Below are 14,585 nucleotides of genomic sequence, written 5' to 3'. Positions count from 1 at the left end.
GATCCATATTTCGTTTTGAATGTGGCTTTCTAGGACTTAACAAGAAATCTTGGTAGTTCACATCTTCTGAAAGAAGAATGAGGTGTTTTTTGCAGCTGGTAATTTGATTGATAGTAACCGTTATTGGCACAGTTTGCCCACGCTGTATTTTGCAACAATACCTAAGTGTTGTGTGGTGACGTAACGAGGGTCAGATCTGCTCGCTCTAAAATCCTGTGTGAACTTTACAAAATGTGCGTAACAACCATTTGTGTCTACTGGCCACAACAACCACCCGATGGGACTTAAAAGTGATGAATTAAAGGTAGCGTTGTGAATCCAACTATTGAGCTGTTCTTCAGTGACATTTAAAGGTTTTTGCCAACTGTCAAATTTTGCAAAGGTGGGAATAGTGGGCGCGTTCCGTTGTTTTATTTTTTGCTAACCCAAGACAAGTTGTTGAATGGAGTCATTTAAAAAGATTATTAGTAAAGGAATAAGCCTGCTCTAAATAAAACGTCCCTAACCTAGCCTGCCAATCTCATGTTCGTCACACACTCTTTAAATCAACATATTTCTTCCAAAACTCAGTCCTCAACAGTCAACTGGGACACAAAAGAAATCTGAATAACTCAATGTGGAGTCAGTTAGCAATACTTTTTTAGCTTTCGAGGGAGGTAATTTGAAATAGTATGACTCGCCATTCTTACCTCCATGCCCAGTAAAATATGCACATTTATCTACATGTTTTAGAACTCCCCACTGGCAGAGTTGGACAATGTTCCCCTTGCATGTAATTATAAACTACTTTTGAGGTACCAGCTTGGTGCAGAAAATTATGTCCGTAACAGTGATAACAAAACATTTCTCCATAATTCGCAGTTGTCATATAACAATCTTCACTTTCAAATTCAGGGTAACATTCAAGCTCTGAAAGCATAGAATCCACTGTTTTCACATCCAAGTTTTCAAAAACAACCACCGGTGTAATGATATCATTCATACATACTTTGAATACCTATGAGATTTGAATCATTTCAGTAGCACCAAAGATATCATATGGTACTTTATCCCAAACAATCGCATCAGGAACTCTAATTGCTGAAATGTTCACTAGGGATCTTATGTGAGGACAGGCAAGTCTTTAAAACCTCATCTACCAGTTCAAAAGTAGATCATACAGGAAGATAGTGACCATGTAGCAGTAGAAAGAAAATAATTACAAAACATGTCTAAAACAGAAAGGTAAGCTGTTTCAGTAGTATCCTCGGATAATACCATGGACAAACCAAATACTTATTTTTAAATCAGGTGAAAAGCTTACATGCTCTTGGTACAGGTGTGGCAGCTGATGCTGTAGAGTTTGAAGAAAAGTCATGAATATCTGCAATGTAACCAGAATCAGTTTGTGCAAAGACTGGAGCATGTAAAGAACTGGTTGATGTACCCAATGGTGGTGGTTCATAATAAACAATGTTATCAGTTTGTGTTGCATTGGAATAATAGAGATCTACATCTTGGACATTTCTTGTCGATTATGTGGTGGCAGGAATCAATAAAAGTTAATTCTCCTCCCTCCCCAAGATCAGGGAAACAATTGTAGCATTGGTGAGCACTGTAGCATTGAGTGCTTGAAGAGGTATATCCCTTGGGGTAGTGAGAGAGGCAAGGGAACTACCTGGGGATCCTCTTGGTCTACTTTTCAGGATCGGTCACATGGTACAATTTGACGTTGTCAATTGAAACAAAGCGGTTTTCTTTAGAACAGGCAGTGGTGGTAGAATAACATGTCTAGTGCTGTGTATACCTAAAACTAGAAACAGCACTCAATATAATGGGCCAGACTCCTTAACAGGCATCTTTTCACAAACCAGATCCCCAAGTTTAGGAATCCAGCCTGTGGTTGGTGGCAAATCCATTATTCCTGAGATGGCAGCATAGTTGTATGCTTTTTCATCACGGAACTGTTGTGTTTCCTGTAAGACAGACGCATTCATTTATGTCCAAAGGTTTTTCTACTGCCACTGCTGCCAGGGCCATCAAGATCTAGGACATACATAGGTATCCCAAACTAGACTTTGTAAGGGCTGCGTTCTCCCAGAGACCTTCTGTGTAGATTTACTGCTTTCTGGACCCCATTTATGTGATGATGCCAATTATGATCTGAATCTAATACTCTACACTATCTGGTAGTAAGGGATTGCAGTGGTCCAGGTACACACACTGTAATGGTTTGTTCGAAACCAAGAGGGGTGTCTGCGGTGGGCGTATGACGGTAGACCCCTTAATTTGTTGGGTAATGTCCCAACTAAGGATATATTGTTTGGTCTGTTTGTAGAGACCAGGCCATCAGTGGCATTTCTGCAATAGTGAAATGGTAGCCTCCACACTGGCAGGGGCAGAAGCAATACCCTTTGATGAGATCTAATCTCTGGTCTTGATTGGGGATCAAATGATCTCCCTCCCCTGGTATTGTTGCAAATGCAATGTTTTGAGCACTTAAGTGGTAGGGATATTTAGTAGGGTATGCTTTTGGTAAGGGTGTGCCATCAACAAAAGCTTTCACAGCAGCCAATGTTTCATCATCCATTCCCAGCTGAGAATGAGTAATTTCAGCAACAGAAGCCATAGCAACTGCAAATTTGGCAGCTTCATCAGCCAAAGTGTTTCCTACAACGTGTATTCCTACATGTTGGTGAACTTATGTATGGATTATGTGGGCATGTGCCAGTTTCTCCTTTAGATCTGCTACCTTCCACCACAAACATTAGTGTTAAATGGTGCTACCCTTGGAATCTCTGAACCTATTAAGGCACCGGTCATGTAGGTATTCATTGAAGGACTGGACACAATAATACGAATCACACACAATCAGAGTTGAAAGTTCAGGATCCATGTGTTCCATTGCCAAAATTAGAGCCTTAAGTTCTGCAGGTTGTGCTGTGCAGTCCCCTAGGTTCTGTGTATAGGTATGTAGAGGTTGGATTTCACCATCCATCATTACTCCACTGACAGCTACACAAGCTGTGGAGTATTGGTGTTTGGTACCTACAGCTGGTTGTACTGAACCATCAGTATGTAAATGAGGATTCTGTATTAATCAAGAGGCAATATGTTAGTGGACTTGGGGTACTCAAGTTCGTATTGAAGGAATTCTTTGGTCTGCAGATTTGGGCCGAAAAAATAATCGAGATCAGTTGCAGTCAGAAAGGTAGCCCATTGAATCCAACGCAGATGTAATGCTTGTGCGCTTGGAACGCTTGCTTTTGTAACAACCTCTAGGGCTGGTGTCAGGGTGACAACAGTGATGCATTTCCTCTGGGTAAGTGGCCTCTCCTTGATGACAGCCATCTGTACAGCAGTATTTTTTCTGTTGGTGCAAAACTTTGTTCTGCTTTGGAGTACAAATGTGATTTGTATGCTAAGGGTTCTGTGTCACCCTCATTAAATGTGAGGTAGGTGACCCTAAAGGCATCAGGACTTGCCCTGATTACTAAGTTTGTTTTGTTGTCACAAGTGTGTAAGTGTTTTGCTTCAAGCATAGTAATGCTCTAAGAATCTGTGTATACTGTGGTGGCAAATGTTAGCTTGCAAATTCTGCATTTATTAAGTCATAAGAAGGTTTTATGTGTTGTGCATCTTCTGGAATGTAAGTCCTGCCAAAATTGAAGAACCCAGTAATGACTATAATTTCTTGATGGTATTTGGAGGTTGTAGTTGCGTGCATTTTTTGTATCCTAGAAATAGAACACTAAGAAATGCAATCTTGGTTTTCTGAAAATAAAATTTGTAGCCCACAATGATGCAATCCACCCAGGCTAGGTGTGTGCTGAGGTCATCTGTGAAATAGATGTCATCCACATAGGGCAATGCCTCTGAATCAGTATCATGTAATATTGATGTCACACGGGCAGAGAACAATCCAGGACTGCTCCTATACTCTGTGGGCAAGCAGCAACATTTTCTTCGAGCGTTCAGGCGCTCAATCTTGAATGTAGAAAACATTGGAAATATCCAAGGTTGCTTTGTATTTTTTAAGCGCTGTGTTATTTACTAGTGCTGTGCTATGTGAATTTTGTATTGCAAATGTGCGTCTATGACTGTTTAAGTGTCTGTAATCAAACACTATTCTGTATGAATAGTCACGTTTTGCTACAGGAAATAAAGGGTAATTCATTTCAGAGACAGTGTTCTGTTACTCCCTGGTATTCCAGTTTTGAGGGAATTTCCCTTACCAGTGCTTTAGCTTCATGTTTAATGGGATACTGAGGTTGGATCTGCCAATCTTATTGGAATAAGGTGGCAGTGGAATCTTTATCCCACCCCACATGGTTGTGGTGCAGTGCCAATGCCCAGTCTGTGGTATAAGCTTTTCTTACCGAATCAGGATCTAGGACTGCGAAAGAAGGCAAATGGCATCTTCTCCTTGTTGGGAGGATGTGGACAAATTCAGGTTGGCAATCCTTTTCTGGCAATAATATATCATCATTTATAGTTACTCTTCTCCAGAAAACTACATTAATGGTGCTTCCATGTCTCCCTCTATTTGTATGTTTAATTTAAAGACCCTTCGGGTGGGGAGACGCGCCTGTCCACTGTGTTAATTTCAAGGAAATCGTTAGTTGGAGTCACACCCAGAAGTTCTGTAAGATTCTGGCAACATATTGTGACTTCTACTGCGCTGTCTAGCAGTCACTTCCCACATCCTGTTCTTCAGTAAGGTTCTCAATTTGTTTGACCTGTTTAGCTGAAATAGTCACAACCTTTTTTTTTTTAAACTGGGGATTTTGTTGTGGAAGTTTCACTTCCTTTTTTGTGAAAGTTTCTGAAGAACGTTAAGTCCTTTTTTGGCTACATGTAGTCACTTCGGTGTTCTAACTGCCATCCTCTCTCACTTCGTTTACTTGTTGAGTCCTGGAAGTATCGAGATGGGCGAGTGTCAGTAGATTGGTATCTTTCAGGTGTTTTTAAGGTTTCCCTGTTTCGAAGGTTGGAGCGTTTTTCTGAGATCTCTGATTGCGGAGATTCTCCTCTCTGACTTCTTCTCTCTTTATTAGGTTTTTGCTAATCACAGCGGTTTTTAGAGCTCTCTTGTGCCTGCTTCGTACCTTCTTTGCCAGAAGTACTCTGTAATTGTGGTTTAGTTGGTGTGGCCCCCAAGTTGTCTCGACCTATACTAGTATAAGTTTTGGAGATGATCTTTGGCAGTTTGCGCTCTTGAACATCCCAGAGCTGCTGACATATTGCCAAACCTACTGCTTCCCTTTAATGTTACTTAAAATAATTGAGGGAACTCTGTCGAAATTGCGCATCAGTTGCATCTCCAAGTCCAGGGCAGGGGCTGCCCCGTATTCATTTTCAATTTGTTTTAACACCTGCAAAAGATTCACAAGTGTCTGTGTACCATGCTTTTGTGGTATATATTGCAGCAAAGGCTGTGCCCAAGTGGCATAATCCTCCAAAGAGGGAACCTTTCCAAAAGGCAAGCATATTGTGATAATTATATTTTACCTTGAGCTCCCATATAGGGAAACAAGGCTTCCAGCTGGTTTGGTTTTTGTGCAACCCAGACCAGAATCTTCTCCCGCTCAGTGGGTGCTTTTCCCGTTATTGAATGGACAGTTTGGGAATTTATCCCTTTGACAGCCAAATGATTTGTAGCTGGATTAGCCCTCGCTCTGGTAGTGTTTAAGGTTTGCAGTACAAATTGTGTTATGCACCTATACATATACATACATATATATATATATAAATATATATCAACTAAATTGTTGTATAAAGTATATACTTCAGCTACTTGCATAGCTTGTACAGTAGGATGTGGTGTATATGTAGCCAGTGTTGGCCATGTAGGTCCATTGCTTAAGGGACCTAACCTAACCGGTTGTATTACATGTGGGAGGGTGCCATTAAACTAAACTTGGTGTTCTTGATAAGTTAGAGGCATCTCTAAGTATTGGTATGCTCTGTACCTCCTCAGTACATTCACAATTGTGTATTTGAGTCTGCACTAACTACAGGAAAGGTGACCCATGAGTAGAATATTTCTGTTCTGTACGCATAGTGTGCCTCCGCCACAAACGTAACATTGTCACCTTCATTTGTTAATCCATTGACTAAAAGAAGCTGCATGACTGGTTTTCTGGGATATTTACTGGTTGTGCATTAGCCATATCAAAAAGATAGGGATCAGAGTTGTGAACAGCAAAGGGGGAATCCTTTTAAGTTTCAAGCTTGAACACTCTACAGCCTAAGAGGTACTACCTACTCAGTTGAGGAGGATTTTCAGTAATACTGTGGACGTCTCCATGTAAGGTAATTAGGGTACCTTTAGCCTGTGTGAGAGAGATACTCAGGAGACCTGTAAAATGAGTGCCTTACCAACGATGGTGGTGCCATGTCATAAGACTCTTACCATGGGGATAAGACAGCAGGATTTCGGGCAGCAGCAGCACCATGTGTGGGTGAGTGGTTGGAAACTTTTGGCCTATCCATTTCGTCTAGCTAGCAAACCTAGAAAGTAAAGGTGATTTGTGGCAGCCTAGAACACATGACAGTCTGACTCCTCAGGGAAGCGTTGGTTGGCAGATCTGCACTTTTCTCTCATTTGCCTAAGTCTCACACAGTAAAGGTAAACAAAGAGATGCAGGACAGTTTTCAGTGTATTTCGTTAAAGGACTGTATTCTATGATAAAAAACATGAACTGTGATTATTAGGATGAAACTTGTATCACTGTGCTGATTGTTACCAACATTGAGAAGCAAATAAAACATCCCAGCATCCTCCAATAAACATGTGTCTATGAATTCCTAGCTACACTTCTAGCATCTACGTGAGAGAATAGCAGTGATATGCCTTTCTGCTCGTAGTAGTCCCTTTAAGGAATTCTTGCCCTCATTCCAGAAGACAGGGGTGTACCCGTCGCCTCATCAGTTGGCTGGAGAGACAAGGCTGAGGTCAGCAAAGTTGCAATGAAGTGGCACACAGCATTGGATGGCTCCTCTGGTTGGAATGAGCTCTCTAACTCCTTTGGTCTTTGTGTTTTTATAACTAAACATGGTGTGTTCTGAGAGCAAGCCTGACGTGATAGTTCGTTTAAGTGTTGAAGGCAAGCTTTGCACTCTTGTGGCGGCAATACTAGATAAACTAACTGGTACAGCCTTGAGCAGAGGCATAGCGTGAAATGTCATGCAAAGAACTAGCAACAAATGTTTTGCAGAACAACAGCTGATTAGGAAAATAAAACATCCCAGCTTAAAGCAGGTCATTCTATAATTAATTAAAATTAATAAATGAAATAAAAGTGTGTAACTACGTAAAAGGGCATAGGCCTAAGAAAATAATTGTGCCCAGGCAAGGAGCTAAAATAAATGCACAATACTGTCCTGGTCCCAGCTTGTCTGGTGTCACAAAGTATAGTGACAAACCCTTTATAAAAGTGCTCTGGCAGACCGTTTATGTTGTGTGAGTGCTTTTGTGTGACATCTTCTCCCCCTCTTCAGCTCAGAGTGGCCCCACTTACCTTCCCTTTTTTGCACTGTCTGGGTGCAGTATACAAAGACGAAATGCAAGCTACGCCTAGTCATATGACCCATGATCAGGCTGCAGACATCAAATGGCCTGGACAAGAAAATGCCAGCTTTCTAAAAGTTGCATTTTCAAAATTGTGGTTAAAAATCTGACTTGACCATTAAAGAAAGCTTTTAAGTGCAATTCTTTAGACACCAAAATTGGCCTGTCTATCGCCTCCCAGTTGGAAGTTACAGCTTATTAATTGTAATAATTTAACTCCATTGTTATCCTATGGGAGAGGTAAGCATTGCAGTAGTGAAACACAATGTCCAGCTTTTTAATTACATTGCATCCTACCCTTTGGGTTGTTCAGGATCTACAAAGGGGTGACATATGTATTACAAGGGAGGTTTCGGCCTAGCGAAAGGTTTACCTTGCCTGGTCAAAATGGCAGTTTACAATTGCTCACACAAGCTGCAATGGCCGGGCCTCAGACATGTTTAAAAGGCTACTTATGTGGGTGGCACAATCAGTGCTGCAGTCTCACTAGCAGCCTTTAAGGCCTTGGGCACATTGTGTACACTTAACTAGGGACTTACAAGTAAATTAAATAGGCCATTCAGGCGTTAGCCAATTCTACCATGATTTAAGTAGAGAGCACAAGCACTTTAGCGTTGCTTAGCAATGGTAAAGTGCACAGAGTCCTAAAAGCCAACGAAATGGGCTCAGAAAACAGGAGGGTGGAGGCAAAAGGTTTGGGGATGAGCTTGCAGAAAGGCTAAGTCCAACACCACAGTATTCTCGCAATGAGTGACAGTCCTCTAAAAAAAAGGAATATTACAAAGTCAGCCTATTTCCTCCAGATTTTGAAAATGCTGTTTTTTTCTCAAAGCAGTGCTTGTTTACCAAGATATCGATTTCATGGGCCTATCAATAAAACTGAACATGGTAATGTTTCCGCCCGCCGGGCCTGTGGTGAACAAGGCCACAACATTGACGCTGGTTCGTAATCAAACCAGCGCCAATGTGGTGCTGCAGCAGGTGCAGAAGCACCCATTACGCTTTCTACTGCCCGTAATTCGGGCAGTGGAAAGCGCAACAGGGCTGTCCATGGGGGCCCGGCACCCCGTTTCCGCCAGCCTTTGCATGTTGGGGCTAACGCCATTCAATCGCTGGCAGAAAGGGGACAAGTAATCCACAGGAAAACGCTGTAAGAAGCGCTGCCCTGGCGGATTGAGACCGCAGAGAATACCAGGCTGTCGCCTCACAGCAACCTGGCAGTGTCAGCAGTCTGACGCGGTGGCTCTGCCACGGTCATAATGTGGCAGTCGGACTGCCAGTGTCGGAATGAGGCCCTTATTTGTTTGTCTCTTAAATTGAGCAATAAAATTAACAAGGCTATTTAGTTATGGCAGTTTCATTAGTTGTTGAAGCTTTTTCACTCCAATATCAATGTATTCATGAAAAATGTGCTGTCAGTTAATATTTCATGTTTTGTGATCCATCACATTCAGTGACTATATGATTAGTAGTCTTATGATCTTTGTCATGTAATCAGGATGATAGTTGGCCAGATCTAATCATATTGTCACTTTTATTTTATAATTAAGGTATCTGTAGGTAAGGAGAGTTCCTATTTTTATTTTAAATAGCCTCTTGAAAGATTCTTTAAGGAAACTTTAGGAACCTTTGTGAAGAATGATTAAGGATTCTGAACAAACAATATAAGCTACAGGCCTGGAATCGTTGCATCTCTGCCATACTGATGGTGTCTGTTCGTCTTTAATCCGGCTGTCTGATTTCCAGTTTGGGAATAAGAAATCTCACTTTGCTAATCCTTATTGAAATACTGGGACTCAATATCACAGAAGTATTATCCTTGTTCCTCTGAGCAGTTCTACAAAATGACTGTGATGTTATTGATGTTATCTATATTGCACGAGTGAGCAAATTGTCATTGCCTACTTCCAGAATGTATAACCCTTGAAGATATACATAATGATTTGTATTATAGGTTCTAAGGCAAATAAAATGCACTGTTTGGTATCGTAACCCTTTTCTTGCAACTTTGACTTCCCTCTCTAAAGTGAACTGTGCATATTGAAAACTGGTCAAATCCTCTGCTGCTGGGAGTTTTTTGTGGTTTTTGAAAAATACCTGCATTGGAATAGTTGGAATAGTATTGATGAATATAGCATTAAAGTTAGCCTCTTTGTTTTCAGTTTGTGCCTTTCATTTATAGAGCTCCAGCCAGCCTTAACTGTGCTCCACTCTTGATAAGTGTATCCCTGACCGTCTCTGTCTTAATGGCGGCTAGACATCCAGTTTTATAACTGAGATGGGAGTAAGTGACCAAACACAGTTACCACCTTAAACTTGCTAAATACACCTTGGTAGGAGATGAGTAGATGAGAACTGTCACTATGTTGGTCTTGAGCTACACAATGGGGGCGTTATTTGCCCATTTATATGGGTGCAGTCAAAGTCGTTTCAGGGTAAAATGTCTTTAAGGACATTATATGGCGATAATTATTAAGGAGCAAGTGTTGTCATTTCGATCAAATATATACTAATATTTCAAATGTCTGTGATGATATTTGGAACCTGTTATTGTTTCTGTGTAAGTGTATGTTAATTTGCCAAGCCAATTTGATACTAGGAATATGGACCGTCGTGGGGTTAGATTATGCAGTAGGATGTGAAATCAAAGTGTTGTAGAAAGTGAATGCCATCATTTGGTAGAGATTGAGGGTCCTTGCTTGGAGGTCGTTATTGTATCCTATAAGTTGGAAGTGAAACATTCACATTTTAAACCTTTGATAAAACGTAAGAAATTCAAAGTAAGGATGGTTCTATGGCAAAGCTGTCTGAAATGTATTTGGTTGCATTTAGTTTTTGTAAGGTGTACATACATGGTCCAGTAATTCAGGTGCAGAGGCCTGTTTCTTTTTCTCATTGATAATATACTTTGATGCTCTACTTCTGAAAATTGATCCCCTCATCTTTTTTCTTCCAGCATATGTTTGACAATGACAGAATCGACAACATTTTTGCTGATCTCTACTATTCAAAATTTTTAGAAAGGCTTCATGAGGTTTTGAAAGAATGGTGTCCGAAAGTAAACCCCTATGGTACGTTAAACTATTTGTAAAGAATTGCTACCTTCAAAATAAATTTAAAAAATGGGATAAACCTCAATATAATTTCTTTCTAGGTTACGTGATCTCCAGTTGCATTACAGAGGACATGCTGTGGAAATGTAAACAACTAGGAGCCCATTCTCCTACAACCCTCCTGTTCACGTTGATGTTTTTTAACACTAAGTAAGAATATTTCGGTGTTCTTTTCAGAAAAAGTGTACCTTGATTTTTCATATAAAAAGTTATGATAACATGTTTGCTTATTTGACCTTATTAACTTTTTTTTTTTTAAATAAATAAATAAATCTTCAGCCAGAGGTGGTACGTATTCGCTGGACACCAAGACCAAGTTTTGACGGACACGATCAGCACCCTCATTACATACTCCTCGATGCTGGCAGCCATTTCTGCGTGCTTTAACTCAGTTAATAGTACTGCATTTTTTGCTTTTGCCAGTTGTGACTGGATTTATTTTTGCTGAAGTGCTCGAACTGTTATGTAAAATGTGCAGTCCTTTTTTATACCTTTTCAGTGATCGTGGTCTCCTCGAAGTGTCTAGTGCATTATTTTCTAGTTTCTTGTTTCTGTATGACGTTAGTTTTCAAGCTTGTTGTTTTCCTCTATCTTTCCTTTATTTTTCTGTGTCTCCCTATTTTATTTTACTGCTTTGTTTTATTTTTTATGTAGTACCCCCAAAAAAAACTGATAAACATATGTATAGTTACCAAAAATCACAACAAAAATCTACAGATCATTTAACCACATATAAAATCTCTTTGTAAAATCGTCACTTATTGGCAAGCTATTCACCCAAAACCTCCCATATTTCTCACCCTTTTTGTCTCCCTCTTTTCCCTTTTCGCTCATACAGGGCCTTTTCCAACTGATATACTGCAAGGAGATGATCGTAGTTTTTTTTTTTTATCAAGCCATACCGAAGAAATACACAGTCGATATACTGACATAACCATAAAAAGAAATTTACTAACTGTAGGCCCCTTTTGCTTCGTGACTCCTAATATAACCACCCCCGATGATAACTCAATTTCTAATCCTACAACATCTTTGACAAACTGTTCCATTTTTCCTTGAAAATTCACTAATTTTATACAGGTAGAAAACATATGGATTGTATCCACGGCGTGTTGCTGACACCTTGGGCAACGTACTCCTTGTTCCCGACCCCACTGTGCTAATTTCCCAGGCATGATATACAAGTCAAACATTGTTTTATAATGTTGTGCCTGGAGAGATGCTGACAACAGGGAGGTGCGCCCTAACTCTAGAGACTCATAGAAAGCTTCCTCTTCCACATTTAACTTAACACTCCATTTTTGACCATGCTTCACCAAATCATCAGATAGGTTATCTGTCAATTCCGTGTATAATAATCGTATTGTATTCTTATGAGGTGATATCATCTTTTCTAGTAAAGAATTATTAACAAACCCTACTGGTCCACCAGTTTTTCGTAAGATAAAAATCTCTAATTTGTAAATATTTGAAAAAAGCTTGGTTGGGCTAATTCGAATTCCCCCCCCCCGACGGCTTCCAAAAGCCATAATTGCAGAGTCCTCAATAAAGTCCCCGAACCTTTGTATGCCCTGTTGATTCCACCCCGCTCCATGATACTGTCGTGAAAAATCTCAGGGAGGAACATGTTGTCTTTGATCAGAGTGTAATAGTTATACCTTCCCAACCCAAATTTCTTTCGCCACAGACCCCAAATTTTGGAAGCTGCCTGGAGAACTTTAAACCAAGTTTTCTTAAAGTAGCTTGGTTCCAGTAGCTTAAACAACGCCCCTTTTGCAGCCGGGCCAATTAATACCTCATGAATACTAGGGACATATTCCCAATGATTTACCAGCGCTCCCCTTATAAAAAATGTTTGCATATACTGCATTGCAGCTGCCGTCTGATACAATTTAAAGTTGGGGAGGGACCATCCACCCTTTCCCCTTGAAAGTGTCATATATTTGCTTGCCCTGCGTATCTTACCATATGACCAAACAAACCGCATAATTAGCTGATCTAATTTCCTAAACCAAGATTTCTCAATTTCCAATGGAATCGCACGAAATAAATATAGTACTTTAGGTAGAAACGTCATTGTTATCATATTACACCGCCCCATAATCGTCATATGCAAGTTATTCCATCTGCTGAAATTATATCTAATATTTTCTATAATAGGCAAAAGATTAGACCGAACAATCTCCTCTACCTGAGGTCGAATATCAGTCCCTAGGTACACTGCGTGCTCTACTTTCCGTGTATCTGACGATCTACAATGTTCATTCATAACTATTTGTGTCTTATCTCGGTTGAGGTGATAGCCAGAGACTGCCCCACAATGTTCTGCCGCATCCTCGATTTCTCTCAGGGCAAGGTCTGGGTTCGCAGTTATAACTGCCAAATCATCTGCATAAGCCAAAATTTTTGTTGCCCACCTATAGCGAATAACTGGCTGAACATTAGCATTCTTTTCCAAAAATCGTAGGAAAGGATCTAGATATAGCGTGAATAATAAGGGTGAGCATGGACATCCTTGCTGTGTACCCCGTCTAATCCTAAAGGGATGGGAGTGTTCTCCCCCGATCTATATGCTAGCACTCGGCTCCTTATATAGCGCTTTAACAGCTGTGGTGAATCATTCTCCTAAGCCATATGTCCCTAATATATCCCATGTTGGTTACAGCTAACCAACTTATGAATGCATCCAGACAGTTGAGTCGCTAATATTTTGGAATACATTTTTGCATCACTATTCATCAGGGTGATAGGGCGGTATGAGCTTAAGCTAACCGGGATCCTCCCTTTCTTTAAAAATACCACAATATTAGCAGAGCCCCAGGCCGGAAGCGGGTTACCTCCCAGCTGTACGTGAATCATCACTTCCAAAAAAACTGATGAGAGCACCTTCTTAAAATGTTTATATAACTCTAAAGGAATGCCATCTAGCACCACAGCTTTCCCGTTTGGAAGTGCCTCAAGTGCACCTAACATTTCCTCCACTGTCACCTCCTGTCCCAGTGCTCTTTGATCGTCTGCTGTAATCTGGCTATACCTAGTCGGCATCAGCCAGTGACTATCGATGTGCTCCTGACCCATATTAGCCATGTCGTATAGATCTGTGTAGTATTCCCGGAAGGCTTCCCTAATAGTCAGGTCTCGTAACTGTCAGCCCTGACTTATTTTGTACTTGCACGATTATGCCTGAAGATGCCCTCTGGCGGGTCCGCATAGCTAATATATGCCCTACTTTCTCATTTCTTACTAATTTCTTTTATTTTACTTCATCAGGTATCAAAATGGCCCTCTGCCTGCCTTTCATTTATCCTTTGCATGGTTAATTGCTGCTGTTCCGTTTTTAGGTCTGAACGAGAGACATCTCCAGCTGTATTGCCAGCCTCATATAATAAAAAAATACCACCCGCTTATACCGTTGGCCATTTCAACTGTCATTAACATTTTGCTATAGGCCATCAGAGCATTGAACAATGAGTCCTCTAACTTCAGTTATTGGCTGTCTTGCACCGTGTCATTGTGTCTAATCACGTGACATCTGCATAAAAAACTAGCTTATTCACTGTCGGAGCTGATGGGCCAATACTTTACTGTACCAGTTTTTTTTTTTCTTCAAGTATTTATCCTGTTTTTACATTTTTTTTGTCATCCTTGCATGTTTATACTAATATATATATATGTGTTTTGTGTTTTATACTGATTTTTTATGTGAAGAATCTGTGCTTCAAAATAAGAGTATTTATTTAAAGAAGTGACTGTTTAACGTGGGCATATTAAATGAGTGCAAACAATGGAGTAGTCCTAAAATTAAAAAAAAAACTCTTCTAACCAAAACTCTTAAGGCACCACGCAAACAGAGCAAGTTATCACAATTCTCCCTGGTCTTTCATCTTTAACAAAGCCGACGACATCATCGCCCCGCACCT

The 14,585-nt window shown here is 40.4% G+C and overlaps 1 protein-coding gene across 1 annotated transcript in view; it reads left to right on the top strand.

Annotated features, from left to right (window-relative positions):
* The window catches only part of LOC138288241 (transcriptional regulator QRICH1-like), a 261,954-nt gene that overhangs the window by 203,685 nt on the left and 43,684 nt on the right, over positions 1–14,585 (top strand). The window contains exons 5-6 of the mRNA XM_069229630.1: positions 10,509–10,623; positions 10,707–10,815. Coding sequence (XP_069085731.1) covers positions 10,509–10,623; positions 10,707–10,815 — 224 coding nt within the window. The remainder of the gene's footprint in view (positions 1–10,508; positions 10,624–10,706; positions 10,816–14,585) is intronic.

Source organism: Pleurodeles waltl, chromosome 4_1 (genome assembly GCF_031143425.1).
Source record: "Pleurodeles waltl isolate 20211129_DDA chromosome 4_1, aPleWal1.hap1.20221129, whole genome shotgun sequence".
Lineage (NCBI taxonomy): Eukaryota > Metazoa > Chordata > Amphibia > Caudata > Salamandridae > Pleurodeles > Pleurodeles waltl.
Note: the sequence above shows the minus strand (reverse complement) of the source record. Positions and strands in the feature narration are given on the sequence as shown.